This window comes from Chanodichthys erythropterus, chromosome 18, assembly GCF_024489055.1.
Source record: "Chanodichthys erythropterus isolate Z2021 chromosome 18, ASM2448905v1, whole genome shotgun sequence".
NCBI classification, from domain to species: domain Eukaryota; kingdom Metazoa; phylum Chordata; class Actinopteri; order Cypriniformes; family Xenocyprididae; genus Chanodichthys; species Chanodichthys erythropterus.
Window position 1 is genome coordinate 31,636,885 of NC_090238.1, and position 18,143 is coordinate 31,655,027.

Sequence of the window (18,143 nt, forward strand, 5' to 3'; positions counted from 1 at the left end):
GTGTTTTGAAATCACCCATCACTAGATATTGTCATAAAGTCGTTATTTTGTATTTTTTGGACAACAAAAAGTATTCTTGCCGCTTCATAACATTAAGGTTGAATCACTGTAGTCACATGAACTGTTTTAAATATGTCTTTAGTACCTTTCTGGGCATTGAAAGTGTTAATTATCTTGCTGGCAATGCAGGCCTCAGTAAGCCATCGGATTTTATCAAAAATATCATAATTTGTGTTCTGAAGATGAACGAAGGTCTTACGGGTGTGGAACGACATGAGGGTGAGTAATTAATAACAGAATTTTCATTTTTGGGTGAACTAACCCTTTAACCTGGTGCTGTGATAAGAAAGTAATTTACCTAATTTGGTGTTCCCTTGACCAAACTTGTCAAATTGTTTGTAAATCTCTCATTATGCTACATTATCACCAAATTCTGGGTTCAATATTTTTGTCAACTTGTTTTCTTTCAGTTAGCAAAGGTGTTTTAATTCTTTATGCACCTCAGTTTTTGAGTAAAAAAAAACGACTCTAGCTTATTAAAATATGAGGTGCATAAGCTCAGATCAGTAAGTTCCAAAAAGAAATACAAAACCTGTGGAAACTGAAAGAACGCAAGTTGATAAAAAGATTGAATAATAACCAAATAAAAGATTTATAAGCATTTTTTTGTTTTTTGTTTTTTAGCATTTTTTGACTGGAAACATATGTAAGGTGGGGGGGAAACCCAAAAAAGTACTAAAATGATCAAAGAAAATTTGTAAAGTTGTTATATACTGTGTGAGCAAGGCCAATGTGATAACATTAACTAGTATTTTTGGGAAACGAAAATCCTTTCTGGGTCAAAATGACCGGAACACAACATGAAATCCTTTTTTTAATGTTAGAGGTTAATTAAAAGAAAAATAAATATTGATGTATTTTACAATACTTTTTATCATTTGATGATTTTAGTTTCTAGTGAAAAGGAAAAACCCCTGTATTAACTATATGAAATCCTCTTTTGTATTCTTTTTAGAGGTTACGGAATTGGTGGTGGCTCATCTCTGGCGTTGCCCATCATGTATGATGCTTCAGAAGAAGACCTGATGAACACAATCGAGAGGGAGTTTAGTTAACAAACAAATTAATGATCTGCTGAGACAGCTAAGAAAAGAGAAAATCATGTATGAGAAGGTTTATTGATCACTACAAAGCATTGTGAATCATTTTTATATATATCACTGATATTATAGCATGAAATGTTTCATTTTAAAGCATATATATGGCCTATTTATACAGTCCATCGCCGCTGCCTTAATTCTTTAAGAGATTGTTTATCCCTCAATGGTATAAAACATGTACTTTTTGACATTTTTTTTTTCATTGAATATTATTCTGTAAAGCAGCTTGCCTGAGAGAAAAACATATGGAGTGGATAATTTAGTTCCATTTCCTGACCACATTTCCAAAATCCTCCACCCGTCTAAGACAGGAATGCACATCAGCAGTTTTTAGTGGCTCCATGGAGGCCCCAGCTACTCTAAACTACGCTGATGTATATGTTCAGCAGATTGAATGGCCTCCATAATGCTGAATACAGTTTCTTTTGAGACACACAATGAAAATCTACATTTCTCAGTTGCAATTAATCAGGTATAGTGAAGTTTTCTTTAAGGAGTCCTTGATTATGATTTCACTTGTTTAACTTTAGTTAGTGTGTAATGTTGCTGTTTGAGCATAAACAACATCTGCAAAGTTATGATACTCAAAGTTCAATGCAAAGGGAGATATTTTCTTTTACAGAAATCAGTTTTTAAGGACTACAACAAACAGCTGGTAGGGACTACAACAAGCTTCTTCCTGAGTTGGTGAAATCACAAACCCCAAAATTTACATAAACCCGCCCCCGAGAACACGCAACAAATGGGACAAGGTCATGTTGGGCGGCTTTAGAGAAGAGGAAGAGTGCTGCTTCACAAACGAGGGTCAATTCAACGCTGGATTTGCACAAAAGATTACCATGACGGCACATGCTAGTCGATGAGTTGAATCAACTCCACAGCAACTACATACATTTATCCACTAACCATTCAGAAATGGCCATTTTCATTCTAAAAGTTGTAACTTCTTCCTGAGTCTCTCCATCAGTGTCAGACTCCGGTTTGAACAATGTAAGGCTGAACACCGTTACTGACAATCCTCATTTTGGCTGCATGAGATTCTCCAGCTTTGTTGTTGTTGAGCAACCGAAGCATGAGCTGTTAAAGCTCCACCCTCTTCTGGAAAGGGGGGCGGGAGCAGCAGCTTATTTGCATTTAAAGGGACACACAAAAACGGTGTGTTTTTGCTCACACCCAAATAGGGGAAATTTGACAAACTATAATAAATGATCTGTGGGGTATTTTGAGCTGAAACTTCACAGACACATTCTGGGGTCACCAGAGACTCATATTACATCTTGTAAAAAGGGGCATTTAAAAATGTCTTTGTTCATTTTAGGTAGTAGCTATAGCAACACCTTGAAAAACGAAATGGCTCCTGCATTTAACACATATGATGCAGTGCTGCTTGAAAGTTTGTGAACAGAATCTGCAAAATGTTAATTATTTTAACTGCATTATTTTACATAAAGGATGTTTTACATATAGTCCACAAGACAACAACAACAAAATGACCCCGCTCAAAAGTTTACATACCCTTGATTTGTCCTGAGCTGTTAAACTGCCCTACATTCTTCAGAAAAATCCTCCAGGTCCTGCAAATTCTTTGATTTTCCAGCATATTTTGCATATTTGAACCCTTTACAGCACTGACTGTGTGATTTTGAGATCCATCTTTTCACACTGAAGACAATTTCTCCATTTCTGAAGTGAACTCAGTGGATGGAGATGAATGAATCTGTATGAAGGCATCCTGTAGTCCCCATTCATTAATTCAAGTTAGATTTGTCAATATATTTGATAAATATTTTGTTATTTTCGTGTTGAGTGATAAAGAAAGCACCCAACATGATAAAGTTAAACACATTCACAAAATGGAAGAGTAGATAAGTTTTGTAACTCGTTTTGTCCCATCAGTATTTTAAACAATATTAAACTGCCTGGCATATGTTTGCAGAAATGTATTATTACTTTTTTTTTTTTATTACTTTCTCGCCTTTCCAAGATGAAGAAAAAAGACATTACGCTATTAGCCACACGGTATCGCTGTTGCTGCATTATTAGACAGTCGAGTGAAGGCTTTTTCATGGTTTGGAAAAGAAGTGTGTCAGTAAGGCAGGAGGCGGGGCAGCTTTCTAAAAGCTGATTGGTCGCGCCTCCCACAACTACAGCTAGTCTTGTAATCTGATTGGCCATTGTTTAAACGCGGGAGCGCGCCCCTGCATATTTTCTCTGTGTGACAGCGGTCTGAGCAATAATTACACACATCCGGACTCCATCTCTTTGGGAACATTAGTACTGGAAAACACACGATTTATTCCCCGCCTGAGGTGAGCAATAAGGAACAAAACATTTTTTTCTTTTTTTTTGTAATTTCGCAATGTCCTTTGCAAAACTAGTATTGGTTTGGCAAATGAAGAAGGCTTTTTATCATAAAAAGACATCACTTATAATTTATATATATATATATATATATATATATATATATATATATATATATATATATATATATATATATATATATATATAAAAATATAAGAGAAAGTGTTTTTATAATAAACTAATGATATATTGTTCATTCAGAGGAGTTTATTTTAAATAAAAAGCAACTTTGTTAAGTTTTTTCTGAGCTAATGGCAGCCAACGAAATGACTTGTCAACTTGCTGCTGAGATTTTAGCTGATGCATGAGACAAAATTTCCAGTACACAGACCTCACGAATCCAACAGGAAGTGATGCATCATGTCAGCAATGTGAGTAAATTCTGTTACCGCCAAGAGCAGTGAAAGCAGAACAACAGTCTTGACAAGTCTTGAGTGCTTAAGAAAATCACAAAAAACACACTGAATCTTCATTGTTTAATAAAAAAATGAGTATTAAATAAAAGTATTATATGATAATCACAGTGTAGATAATTATCCACATATACATTTTTACATATTTTTCTAATTTTGTGTAGTTTAACATACATCATACATTTCCATTAGATATGTACATATAAATGTATACAAAAAGAAGAAGAAGAAAAAGGAATAAATTTTAAGACAAACATGGTACAAAGACTTTGGCAAAAGAGTGCATAAATCTTTTACACAACAGTAAACAAAATGTTCCGTTGCAGAGTGCGAAATATGTGCAGCAAAGAGTCCAGTGCATAATCACGTTTTTTGCCCATGAGAGAATCAGCAGCCTTGCCCTCATAAAACGAGTCCCTGCATAAGATTAGTGAGGGTTTAGAGTTCAGTCTCCATCACAGTCAGTTTGAGGCTGGTAGCAACATGCTGACCGGTAGTGCTGTGCCAGTGGGCAAGGCCTTGGCTGCGGTGATCTTGTTGAGGTTCCGCACCTCCGTTTGCCAGGATGGGATCTTCTTGGTGGTCATGTGTCGCCGTGCGTGCTTGGTGAGGTGGTCGCTGCGCATAAACCGCCGGTCACACACCGGGCAGACGAACTTCTTTTCCCCCGTGTGTGTTCGCCGATGCCGGGAGAGCTCGTCAGAGCGAGCGAATTTCTTATCGCAGCCTTCCCAGTTGCAGCTAAAAGGTTTCTCTCCTGGAAGACAGAAGACATGTTAGATGACCTGCTTAAGCTAGACTTTAAAGGTTGATGCAACACACTGATCACTATTTACCTGTGTGGGTTCTGAGATGCGCCTTTAGGTGAGAGCTTTTGAAATAGGTCTTTCGACATCCTGGGAAACTGCAGACGTAGTTGCGCCTGCGGGAGAAGTCGACCTGCGTGGTGCTGTTCTGCCCCGAGGGCACGTAAACAGGCGCGGGAGCCAGAGGCAGGAGCTTGGTGTTCCCTAGGGTCATAACAGTCTGTTGGCACTGTGGAGCCGAAGACACTGTCGACTGGGGCATCACGAACATCACCGTGCCCTGAGGCACGGGAGAGCCCATCAGGAGAGGCTGTGGTAAGATAGACTTCACCCCGGGGCTGGGCTTCTGAATAAACGTCGCTGAGATGACTCCAGGTTGGGCCACCGGGAACATCTGGCATATGATTGGTGGACTGGAGGTTGGGGGCGGCGGCTGTGGAGATGATGTAATGGAGCACTTGTCATCCTTAGGAAGAAGTCTGCTGCTGTTTTGGCATGCCGTCGTGGTGTCGGTCTGGGGTTGGCAGGACAGGGAGGGTGATGAAGAAACAGTCTTTTGTGGAATGTTCTGATACAGGGAGCTGTCGGCCGTGTGGCGTATTACACTGGTTGCCATGGCTCTGCAAGGCAGGGGTGTGGTCTTTTCTGTAGGCTCCCCAGAAGAGGGCAACTGAGTGATGGAGGCCATGGTGGGGCATGCAGCTCTCGGACTGGGGAGGATGGGACAGGGCCGGGTAAGTGGGGAGGGGGAAGCTGGCACTGATGTGGTGTTGGAGGTCTCAGTAAAGCTGGGGCTGTGTGGTGGGGTCATACACTGTGAGGAGAGAAGACAATAAAAGTTAAGAGGAGCACAATATATAAATAGCAATAACATAAACAGAGTGTCTATTTACACTAAGTGCAAAGAGCGCCCCTTGTGGGCAAACGCTATTTACATTAGCTCCGCCCACCAATGTCTGGTTGGGCCACTCAAGTTTTGAAAAGACTGCAAAATTCAGCGTCTTAAGTGGTACAGCAGTAACGAAGCTTGCACACCTGGCGATTGACGCGGGTTCGGAGCCGCCTTTTGCCGAGCTCGCATTTATTTTCAATAAAAATGAAAGTAATGTTCTAAAAGTGGAAATAAACTGCGAACGAGTGTTTAATAATATTAAGTGTGTTTCGGGTGGGGTTAGAGGAAGATGTAGGGAGGGTTTTTATTCTCCCAATAAGGAAGTATCCATTTAATAATTTTAATAAATATAATCATTTACACTCTGATATTATTGCATCCTGTAAATGTACAAATATACTGAGGTGAAAATAGTATCTGCGAATATAAAGTATAGATAGCATCTAATTACTATTTACTCTGAACTGATACTTTTACATGTTGTAAATAGAATCTTTCGCAATTTTCACCTAGCGTAAATAGCGCATTGCTAAGAAAATGCTGCTATTGTCACTTAGCGTAAATAGAATATATTGCTATTTGCACTTAGTGTAAATAGCATCTATCGCCAAGAAAATATCACCGCTGCCTAACATAAAATACAGATAAATATTAATCTAAAATAATTTAGCACTAAATAATTTAACATTGTTAAATGTAATTTAGATTTTTAAGGAGTGCACCAATATTACATTAAAATGGCCAATACAGATAAACCAATAATATATTTTTCCATATTATGATCGATAAGTGATAAATGGGTGATTTTAAAATTGGCAAAGTAAATAAAAAATAAAAGACTAAAAACTAAACTTAAATTAACACATTATAAACAATGTACAGTATGAAAAAATGGATATTGATTTTGAGATTTGTATATTTAATTGTGCATACTCATTTTTTCCCCATTTTTACATTTAGATTATCATTGCCATCTTTTGACGCTCACATATAGTTAATCTTTAAAAAACACTAATAATTTAATAACACTGTTAAATGTTAATATAAATACACTGCAAAATTAATATAAATTTTTCATATTTTACATGATGATGTTTTTACACCTAAATTCATGTATGAATTTTTTTTTTTAATTTTCTTAAAATAGCATAGAATTTTAATATTGTCCATTCATCATTTTCCCGACCATAACATGAAAATATTAATCAGCTTATCGTATCCGCCTTTATAATATTGGTGCATAACTAAATCAACTTGTGGAATTTCCTTATGGATGCTTTATTCACAATATCACTGCTGTATATTCTGTCCATTCACCTCTCAGCATCATTACAGCACAGGTGAGTCGTGTAATCACAGTAAAGGAGCCTGTGCTGAAGTTCAGTTTGCAGATGTAGCTTATCTCAACACCACCACCTGTCCAGGGTCTCATAAACCCTCCCAAAGTTTTCAGCAAACAAATCCGGTTCTGATAAGAGCTTTGTGCTATGCTGTGCGGCGGAAGAGGACCGTGAGGTTCCCCGTGTGAATGTTAACAAATTAATCAGAGCTTGATGTGTACATATTTTACCTTCTAGCAGATCATTGCTTACCAGTGAAGAGAGCGAGACAAAGTCCCTCGGGGTCTCTGGTGGTTCGGGGGGCAGGAGAGAATCGCAGGAGTCTGACGCTGGTGTGAGAGGGCGAGGTTTGAAGGCACTGGGTTTTGGAGACATCTGACTCCAGAAGCTCATGTAGACCAGAGCTTCAGCAGCCTCAAGATCATTGTATTCCAGAACACTGCATGAAGAGTGCTCACTGTGCTTTTTCCCTTCAAAAAAATCCTCACACACCTCCATCCGAGCTCCCTGAGAACCACAAGAAAAGAAAACCAATGTAACGTAATGTGTTAAAGACTAAATAAAACCCTCTGGTTGCTTTGACACATACAGCTCAGCTGCTGGGTGGACCTGAATAAGTCGTTCTCTGTCTTTATCTATTCATGGATCCAGAAGCAGTATGACACTTTAACAGAGGAGCCCTTTTTAACGCAGCCCGTCTGCAGTGACCCTCTATTACTAGGCTGAAGTCACCTCCCACTGCCAAATAAAGCCAAAACAATGACGTGCTCACAAGCTGGCCATGTGAAATGGCTGTGAGCAAAACTTGAAACCCCCTGATAGACACGGGAGCGGTGCCAGAGGCCAGAAAACTTTGACTGATTGCAAGCCCCTCCCGTCCACTGCTCTTCAAAAAAATAACACCAATAGTGAGCAGCATCCATAGTTTTTTTTAAGCACCTGATTCACTTTTGCACATAGTGTGCAGTATCTCAACCAAAATAGAATGCAATGATGGGAAATGGTCCATATTCCTAAGTTTAAATATTTTTTTTAAAACTCAACTGTCACCAAATATATTTAAAGTTTAATAAATATGTAACACTAGAATTACACTAGTCAAAATAATTTAACAACAAAAGAGACTGATGAAAAACATGATAAAAGTAAAAAATAAAGACGTGACAAGAGAATTAAGATGCACACAATGATTAATTGAGGGTTAAATGAGGCTGACAGGAATAACGGTGCCCACTGAAAACGAATGTTTGTATACTGTCTACAACAGACGTTTATTGTTTATTAGAACAGAGCCAGTCAACTGAAAGGCGTACGCATGTTTTTGGAACTTTACAGTGTTTAGATACATTATAACATTTCGTGATTCTAAATCAGTTACAATGTAACATTAAGTGAGAGTTGACGTCAGTTCTATTACCAGTTAAACACAATCAACAATAACCAGTCAGTGTCAGTAAATCACAAGCAACTCATTTAAAAAAAAAAAATACGTATATTAGATGTTATATAAAGAGATATTCCGCTCTTACCCCACATAATTCTTCCATGTTAGAAAACTGACGTGTTGACATCTATTCAAACGTATGAAAAATTATTAAATGAAAAGTAGCGCAGAACAAAGACATGAAGCTGCTCCGCCCGTTCAGTGACGCGACTCACACCGGAATTCAGTTCGCTTTTACCAGCAGCTGAGTAAAACAAGCCTCAGAAAAAAAAGAAAACAAAATCCACAACAGTCTTGGCGGGTGGCAACACGCCACCAATGAAAAACAAATGTGTGTGAGACCTTGACCAATGGTGTGAAGGCCGGCGCGTGATCAGTGCGTGATAGGCGAGCGATTGGAGGAAGAGGGGTGCGTGGCTGCTGATGGGCGTGTGGAGGGAGTCAACAGTGTCGCTGTAAACTCGCTGAACTGAGAGGACGTAACTGGGCGAAAGGTCGCAGCCTTTAGGGGCTATATAAATGTGCAACATGTTTGTGCATCTAGTCATCTTAAACAGGTAACAGCTATAGGTGAACACACAGCACGAGGAGCTAAATTAGCTTAGCAGCCACGGAGAAGCAAAAACACTCACAACCAACTTTATTAATAACATTAACGATTAATTGGTATTTGATATTATTAACATTATTAACAAGAGCTAACAACGACAAATACTTCTAAAGCATTTATTAATCTTAGTGTTAATAATATGTACTAATACGTTATTTAAAAAAAAAGTAATATTATACAGGTGTATTTTTAACTTTTTGCTTGTGTATGCATTGCTCATTAATATTAATGCATTAACGTTTACTAATTGACCTCATTGTTATACAACAGACTTTATTGTAGCCTTAACATTTAATGTAATAACATTAACCTGCATGAGTAATGATTATTAGGATGAGTGTATAGTGGTTTAATCATTAAGAATTAAAATACTTTCCTTGCACACTGAATACACTTAGTAATACACTTAATAATAATAATAATCTACGATAATGTTTTAAAAAATGTTTTCACTGTAATTTTTTTAATAATAATACGGTTCAACTCAATTTTTCACTTAATTTTTTAACAAATATCAAGAATTTTTGATTCCTGAAAACCGAGTTTTCTTAAAGTTACTCTTAAAAGAGCTAAATATGTGCTATTTTTAACTCATTTACTTTTAACTCATTTACATTAACACGTGTAGTGTGAAGGTGATTCTTTCATTATAACGAAATAGCTTCTTGCTATTTCAGCCTTTTAATAAGATATTTTTGGTAACACTTTACAATAAGGTTCATTAGTTAAAAATTAGTTGATGTATTAACTAACATGAACTAACCGTGAACAATACATTTATTATTGTATTTACTAATTTTCGTTAACGTTAGTTAATGAAAATACAGTTCATTGTTTGTTCATGTTCACAGTGCATTAACTAATGTTAACAAGCTTTTAATAATGTATTAGTAAATGTTGAAATTAACATTAACAAAGAATAATAAATGCTGTATAAGCGCAGTTCAGATTCAGATTCTCTTTTTAATGTATTTTTGAACAAATTAATAGATAATTTATAAATATGACTGCACACAACTGAATGCAAATGAACAGTGAATTTCCATGACTTTCCAGATGCTTATCATAACTGAACGAATATGTAAATAAACACACAGATAGAAATTGTCCTTGCAAAAAAAATAAATAAAAAATAAATGATTATATTAATTTCTAGGTCTGGAAATTTACTATTGTTTCCTGTAATATATATATATATATATATATATATATATATATATATATATATATATATATATATATATATATATATATATATATCCTGCAATGTTATAGACTGTGTTCAAGTTACAACACTTTAGGCCCAGAACAGTTTGAATGTTTTACTCAAAACCTCAAATATGAAAGAGCAACAATTTTTATGATACTGTGATAGTACAATAAACAGTCTTACCTCAATCTCTGGTCTGATTTGAACCCATTTAATGGCCTTTTTTGAAAAGCAATAATTATTGGAGTTGTGAGGTGGATGAAACCATCTCTGTAAAATCCGCTCGTCTTGCCTGAATTCATGAGTTTTTTTTAGTCACACCCTCTCTGAGAGGATGGGGTAACACTAACTCATTCATCTGCCTTTAGAAGCAGTGACATTTAAGTGAGTCGATGGGTCATTTAAGTGAGTCCTGGAAAATGTCAGGTTGTTCTGACCGCAGGTGATAGACGATTTTGTAAAAGTGCTGTCGATGAGGCTGTTCTTCGAACAAAAAATCTGTTCAGGGAATATCTTTTTCAGTTCCTGCTAGAAATACACACTGGTACTGAGAGACTGAGCATGAACACGGTCAGGTTTCCAAGCATGTTATCTCGACCTTAAGCCATTTATCAGTCATTTTAGTTGTCAGGAAATAATTTAAAAAAATGAATAGAATTTCCTTGAAGGGTTAGTTCATCCAAAAATGAACATTCTGTCATCATTTATTCATCCTCATGTCGTTCCAAACCCGTAAGACTTTGATTCATCTTTGGAACACAAATGAAGATATTTTTGATTAAATCTGTGAGTTTTCTGTACCTCCATAGACAGCTATGCAACTACCACTTTGATGCTTCAAAAAGTTAATAAAAAGTCATTGTAATTGTAAAACTAATCCATATGAATTAAGCGGATTAGTCCAATTTTTCTGAAGAGACACAATCGCTTTATATGATGAACAGATTGAATTTAGGCTTTATTAACATAAACATTCATCACACATTACTTGTGTTAAACAGAAGCCCAAGCCAGTTTGCTTGATGTGTGAGAAACGAGGTTCATTCTCATGTGTTACGTATCAGGTTTGTTCTTGCGTTTCAAGCAAGTACAGTTAAGCTTCTGTTTATTTTCCCTGATCAATATTTTGTGAGTAATTGATGACCCTTTTTTTGAACTAACCCTTTAAAATTTGAGATATTAATGGAAAAATATTTTATGGTGATCTCTACACCCCTAAATTGCATTATTTTAGTAAATGAAATATTCATGAAATAATATGTTCCAATAGAAAACCAGCATGAAGGTGGTCGGGGTCTATTCTCAGGAATATGTGAATCTATGTGACAGAATGTTATGAATTAATTCATTCTGTTGATCACAGCAATATCTAAAATAACTGGAATTAGATGGTAATGTCATCATTTTTAAATGTATTAAGATTTATAGGATCAAAAGAATTAAAAAAGGATAGCTCTCATTAAGATAAATAAAATTGGAAGCCAAAATGTATATCTTTTAACTCTAATACAAATATATGCAATATTTATAGTGTAGAGTTCTCTACCCGGAACTGAAATTTAAAAAATGTAATGCTTTGAGGGCTGTTTAGCAGATTCATAAACACCTCTGATTGGCTATTGTGTTCACGGCTCATCGGATATGTCTGTGATTAGCTACAATGATCAACGCTGTAAAAATGTTGTAAATAATCATCAGTAAAGCTCTACACCAAGCACTTACACAGATACATATGGGAGCTTTTGATAGACGCCTGCTTTCAAACGCTTTCAAATTCAAACACTTTTGTGTGCTTTCAAACGCTGCCGTGCGTTGATCATTGTAGCCAATCAAAGACACATATGTCTTTAAAAAATCAATACTGTGGGTGAAAAATAGATTTCCCAAGTAACGTCCTCTCAAACAGAAGCAGTTCAAGAATTTTATTTTATTTTTATTTTAATATTATATCAATTTGGTTTAATTAGAGACACTTGAGGATGGGACAAAAAAATGGGGGAAATGTATCGTTATTTTTTAAGCCTGTTAAATAAATATGAATATAAATCTTTATGATTTTAAACTTTTGATTGAGCCCTAACATTTTAGTTTAATTTTAATTAAATTTTTAAAAAAAAATCCCAATATTTTTAATAATCCCCTTAAAGGGTTAGTTTACCCAAAAATGAAAATTCTGTCATTTATTACTTACCCTCATGCCGTTCCACGCCCGTAAGACCTTCGTTAATCTTCTGAATACAAATTAAGATATTTTAGTTGAAATCCGATGGCTCAGTGAGGCCTCCATAGCCAGCAATGACACTTCCTCTTTCAAGATCCATTAATGTACTAAAAACATATTTAAATCAGTTCATTTGAGTACAGTGGTTCAATATTAATACTATAAAGCAACGAGAATTTTTTTGCTGCGCCAAAAAAAAAAATTAATAATGACTGACTTAGTGATGGCCGTTTTCAAAACACTGCTTCAGGAAGATTCGGAGCATAATGAATCAGCGTATCGAATCATGATTCAGATTGCATGTCCAACCACCAAACTGCTGTTGTCACGTGACTTTGGCGCTCCAAACAGCTGATTCGACACACTGATTCATTTATGCTCTGAAGCTTCCTGAAGGTGTGTTTTGAAATCGTCCATCACTAAATAATTTGTTATTTCGTTTTTTTTTTGTGCACCAAAAATATTCTTGTTGCTTTATAATATTAATATTGAACCACTGTACTCGCATGAACTGATTTAAATATGTTTAAGTACCTTTATGGATCTTGAAAGAGGAAATGTCATTGCTCCCTATGCAGGCCTCACAGAGCCATCGGATTTCAACTAAAATATCTCAATTTGCGTTCCGAAGATTAACAAAAGTCTAATGGGTGTGGAACGGCATGAGCGTGAGTAATAAATGACAGAATTTTCATTTTTGGGTGAACTAACCATTTAAACCCACTTGAGATTTATTTGCAATGGAAGCTTTCTTCCGACACTGAATAAAAAATAAAAAAGGCAATTGCACCTTTTTTACATTTTATCACAATTCTAACTATTTTTTCTCGCAATTGTGGGTTTATATCTCGCAATTCTGCCTTCTTATTCTTAGAATTGTATGATATAAAGTCGCAATTGTGAGTTATAAAATCAGAATTGTAAGATATACCCTTGGTTTCACAGACAAGGCTTAAAGGTGATAGAGAGGATTTTTTCGTCGACTGAGAAACCAAAGACTGTTACTGAGTTTCTGAAATGAGCGCATGCGTAAGAACAACCCCCCTCCTTCACAGCTCATTTCAAAGGAACGCCTCCCAAAACTCGTGCACGAGTATTGGAACACAAGTGTTTACCACCGGCATTCACTGTGTCGTGTTAGTGGATTCATTATGTCGGACTCACCGCAGGTAACTCATAATCTGTAGTTGTTACTCCTGTCTCCTGACAAAAACATTGCATGCGGCGTCTGTGGAGTGTGGAAAGTTACTGGAGCGCGTCTCTCACGAGGAACGTCACTGCAGTGATTGACAAGCCAGAGGGCCAATCGTTTACGCGATGATCGCGTAAACGATTGGCTGATGTTTTTAAGGCCCTACCTCGTGCACAAATGATGTATATTAATATTATTCTTTTCAGTGCACCTAATAAATAATCTTTTATCAGTTAGTAAAGACAGTTTCAAGTAATATTGCAAAAATGTATAAAACAAAACATCCTATTTAGCACCTTTAAGCTAGTCCTAGACTAAAATGCATGTTTGAGCTTTTTTAACTGAAAGCAACTTGCTCTGACATATCTTAAAATGTCAGTGCCATTGTTTTGTCTCAAGATGCAGTGATGTTTTTTAAATGCCCTAACTGAACTAAGGTCTAATCCAGGCTTGGCGTAAGCCCTGTCTGTGAAACCAGGCCATAAACTCACAATTCTGAGAAAAAAGTCAGTCTTTTTTCCCTTAGAATTAGACTGTATAACTCGCAATTGCGACTTTATATCTCACATTTCTGAGAAAATAAGTCAGAATTGTGAGATAAAAAGTAGCAGTTATCTTTTTTATTATTCCATGGCTGAAACAAGCTTTCATAATTTGCGGTTCCTCCGGGTTGGGAATCACTTCTCTAATCAATGAAATGAGTCAAATTACTACATAAGCAATCAGAATAGCAGTAAACATCCTCCTCAACTGGCCTTCTAGGATGTGAGTCCACATATCACTTAGGAAAGTGGCAGAAGAATGCATCACGTAAGCACAGACAGTCTGTGCTGTAGTGACCGATTGTTCTGCCAACAGCATTACGGCCTGAGGTGTGTGGGAAATGTAGGAGTTATGATAGGAGCGGGAGGCATGCTTGTGATACAAGTGAGCTAGACTGAGAGAGAGAAAGCAAGGAAACTAGAGGAAAGGTTATTCACGTCAACCCATTCCCACCCGTCCCAGTCCTCCCAGCACCCGACACCAGTTCTCACGTAACAGCCTCAGTCTAGAGAAGAGCGTGGGTCAGTTATTTTTAGAGGTGTTAAATATACTACTGTGCTTGAGGTGTTGTTGTATTATGCACACAAACTGGTCTCTTCAATATATAACATATATGTATACTACATATATTCCGTATTTCTCTTATTTAGATCTGAAGACTTAAGCTGAGGTTCTTCATCATCAGCGGTCATTAAAACGTATTGGGTGCGTGTGTGTGTGTGTGTTTTGGCAGCACTTACAGGCAATTCAGATGCTTGTAGAACTCAACAACAGGCTGATCAACAGAAACTCCTCACTTGCTTCACTACAGTGGGTGTGTATCTGGGTGAAAGGGCATGATTGGGACTGAACGTCAGTTTTGTTTTAGAACAGATCCTGTTCTGAGGTATGTGAGGTGCTGAGTGGCACATTTGTCAAAGTCATCTGGTCTGCTGTGCGTAGTGACATATGTGACTTGTAGATGGTTGAGATGAGAATACAGTTTATGCAAGTCATGCTTTAAGATTAAATTTACTTCACAATTTGTCCCTTAATGATAAAAGACAACATTAAAAACAATTTTCAGTTGTGTAAGATCCCATCCAAACTATACAGATCTGACTGGTTTGTCACTGTACTTTCCAGTATTTTCCTTTGCTAGACATGTCAGTTATAATTAAAGTGTTTTTAAGTGATTCTTATCTACAAAAGCCCAAACATTTGTGTTGATTTCTTCATGATGGAGGTGTTTAAGAACAACACATCACATACACATTACATGCAAGTTTATGATTTGTTTTTTGAGATCCAGTCATAAAGATCTGATCTGTTATTGTGCACAGAAGTCATACAAATCACACTTTATGCTGTCATAAAAAGTCAATATAATCTATAAAGACAATGTAAGACTAGGACATAGTGGAGTCAGTAAACAATCTTCTGTGATTTCGCATGAAATACCTTGTGAGGCATATTTTCAAATGTACCTTTAATCACATTCTTAGTCACATCATTGGGATATGCCTGAACATGTCACAAATGTTTCATGTCAGACTCATCAACATTTCCAAATATTATATAAGGGCACTTGAAAAGTAGTGTTCTTTTATAGCAAAGATGGTTAGCGTCGGTCCTTCGAGAGCCGCTGTCCTGCAAAGTTCAGCTGCTACCCTAATCAAACACACCTATACGTTTATATAAATGTGACCAAATTGACATGTTTGGAAGTTTTGGGAATTTTTCAATTGTGTCTGTTCAAACACAAAGCAAGTGAAGTTCAAGAACCATTTGGGGGTTTGATTCAGCATTTGAATTCATTTCCTTGTGTAGAAAGGTGCACAAAATATACATTTTATATACATACCATAAGTATACACGTACACTAAAGTTATTTTCAGTGCTTCAAATGAATGTCAACACCAAGTATTTATGCTTATTGAAAAAACAATGGCAATGGAACCGACCAATGAACATTTGTATAAAAGCTCCTCCTCCATTTGAAAAAAGCATCCACAAAACCATAAACAACAGGTGGAGAGGAATGACACCTACAGGAAAGATTTAAAGTTTTGTTTTTTTTACATACAGTAGATCCATCACTGTGACAGTTTGATTTGTTCTAGATTAGTGTATGTATGGGAAAGAGTTACTCTGTCAATATCACAAACAGTAAGAGTGTGAACTGGGGAATTTACTTGCTTGCAGGAATTGAGGAAAATCCTGGAGAAAGTATTTTGAAAATGGAGCTCTGATATTAAATAAAAGTTAAGTCAAGCGCTAAATAACATAACTACAAGTCATCAGTCATCCAAAACAATTTACTTTCTTGGAATTATGACATCAGTAACAAGTGGAAAAACGTTTTGGATCTTCCAAAGTCATCAGGCATCTTTAGTGAGACTCCAGATCACAGGGATCATATATGTTCTGTCCGTAGGGCACTGCAAATTGCGAAGGGAATAAGTACACATGGATTTTATATTTTTAAAGATGCACCGATATATCGGCCAATAATCGATGGTTTAAAAACAGCCGATAGTCAGGGCGATATATCCTTAAATTTGTTGCACAGCCTTTCAACTGCAAGAGGTGTCTAAGCTTACAATGCTCCAACATCCTACGTCATACATCGCATCAAGGGTTACTCATTTGGCACAAGTCGACTTGCGCATTCTGTGTACGGCTAGTTATTTGAATTTCTAAAGTTTTAAATATGGATATTTTTCTTACAAAAACACATCACTTCGATTCAGAAGGCCTTAATTAACCCCATGGAGTTGTATGTATTACTTTTTTTATGGATGGATGCATTATTTTTTACTTTTCCCCCCATTCGCAACCATTATTATAGAAGATTATTATAGAGGATTAGGGCCAAGCAATAATAAAAAAATAAAACCATCTCGAGAATAAAGTTGTTAAATTTCGAGAAAAAAGTCGAGATAAAATGTTGAGAATAAACTCGTTAAATTACGAGAAAAAAGTTCTCAATTTAACAACTTTTTTCTCATAATTTAATGACTTTATTCTCAACATTTTATCTCGACTTTTTTCTCGAAATTTGACGACATTTTTCTTATAATTTAACGAATTTGTTCTCATAATGTAACGAGTGCATCACAGTTTGTTGCGTATGGGGCTGTATAGCTGCAGACCAGTCAGGGTGCCCATGCTGACCCCTGTCCACCACCGAAAGAGCCAACAGTGGACACGTGAGCATCAGAACTGGACCACGGAGCAATGGAAGAAGGTGGTCTGGTCTGATAAATAACATTTTCTTTTACATCACATGGATGGCCGGGTGTGTGTGTCGCTTACCTGGGGAACCCATGGCACCAAGATGCACTATGGGAAGAAGGCATATCGGGGGAGGCAGTGTGATGCTTTGAGTAATGTTCTGCTGGGAAACTTTACTTTGACATGTACCAACTACCTAAGTATTGTTGCAGACCATGAACACCCTTTCATGGAAACAGTATTCTCTGGTGGCTGTGGCCTCTTTCAGCAGGATAATGCACCCTGCCACAAAGCTAAAATGGTTCAGGAATGGTTTGAAGAGCACAGCAACAAGTTTGAGATGTTGACTTGACCTCCCCAGATCTCACTCCAGTCGAGCATCTGTGGGATGTGCCAAGCAAACAAGTCCGATCCATGGAGGTTGCACCTCGCAACATACAGGACTTACATCTGCTGCTAACATGTTGGTCCAGATACCACAGCACACCTTCAGGGGTCTAGTGAAGTCCATGCCTCGACGGGTCAGGGCTGTTTTGGCAGCAAAAGGGGGACCAAGACAATATTAGGAAGGTGGTCATAATGTTATGCCTGATTGTGTATATATAGACCCCTGAAGGTGTGCTGTGGTATCTGGCTCCAAGATGTTAGCAGCAGATCCTTTAAATCCTGCAAGTTGAGAGGTAAGGCCTCCATAGATTTTGTTAGTCCAGCACATCCATGTCAGGGCAACACCTT

At 36.9% G+C, this 18,143-nt stretch overlaps 1 protein-coding gene across 2 annotated transcripts; it reads right to left on the reverse strand.

Annotated features, from left to right (window-relative positions):
- Positions 1-3,988: 3,988 nt before the first annotated feature.
- Positions 3,989-8,697, reverse strand: klf11b (Kruppel like factor 11b). Of its 2 annotated transcripts, none has more exons than XM_067368031.1 (4): positions 8,502-8,697; positions 7,225-7,479; positions 4,771-5,554; positions 3,989-4,691 (listed from the first exon to the last, which is right to left on the reverse strand). In XM_067368031.1, exons 1-4 carry the CDS (start codon positions 8,541-8,543, stop codon positions 4,396-4,398), a joined length of 1,377 nt encoding a protein of 458 aa, XP_067224132.1. In that variant the 5' UTR covers positions 8,544-8,697; the 3' UTR covers positions 3,989-4,395. The 2 variants fall into 2 exon arrangements, with proteins under 2 accessions (XP_067224132.1, XP_067224133.1); XM_067368032.1 differs by lacking the exon at positions 8,502-8,697 and adding an exon at positions 7,562-8,425.
- Positions 8,698-18,143: the final 9,446 nt, after the last annotated feature.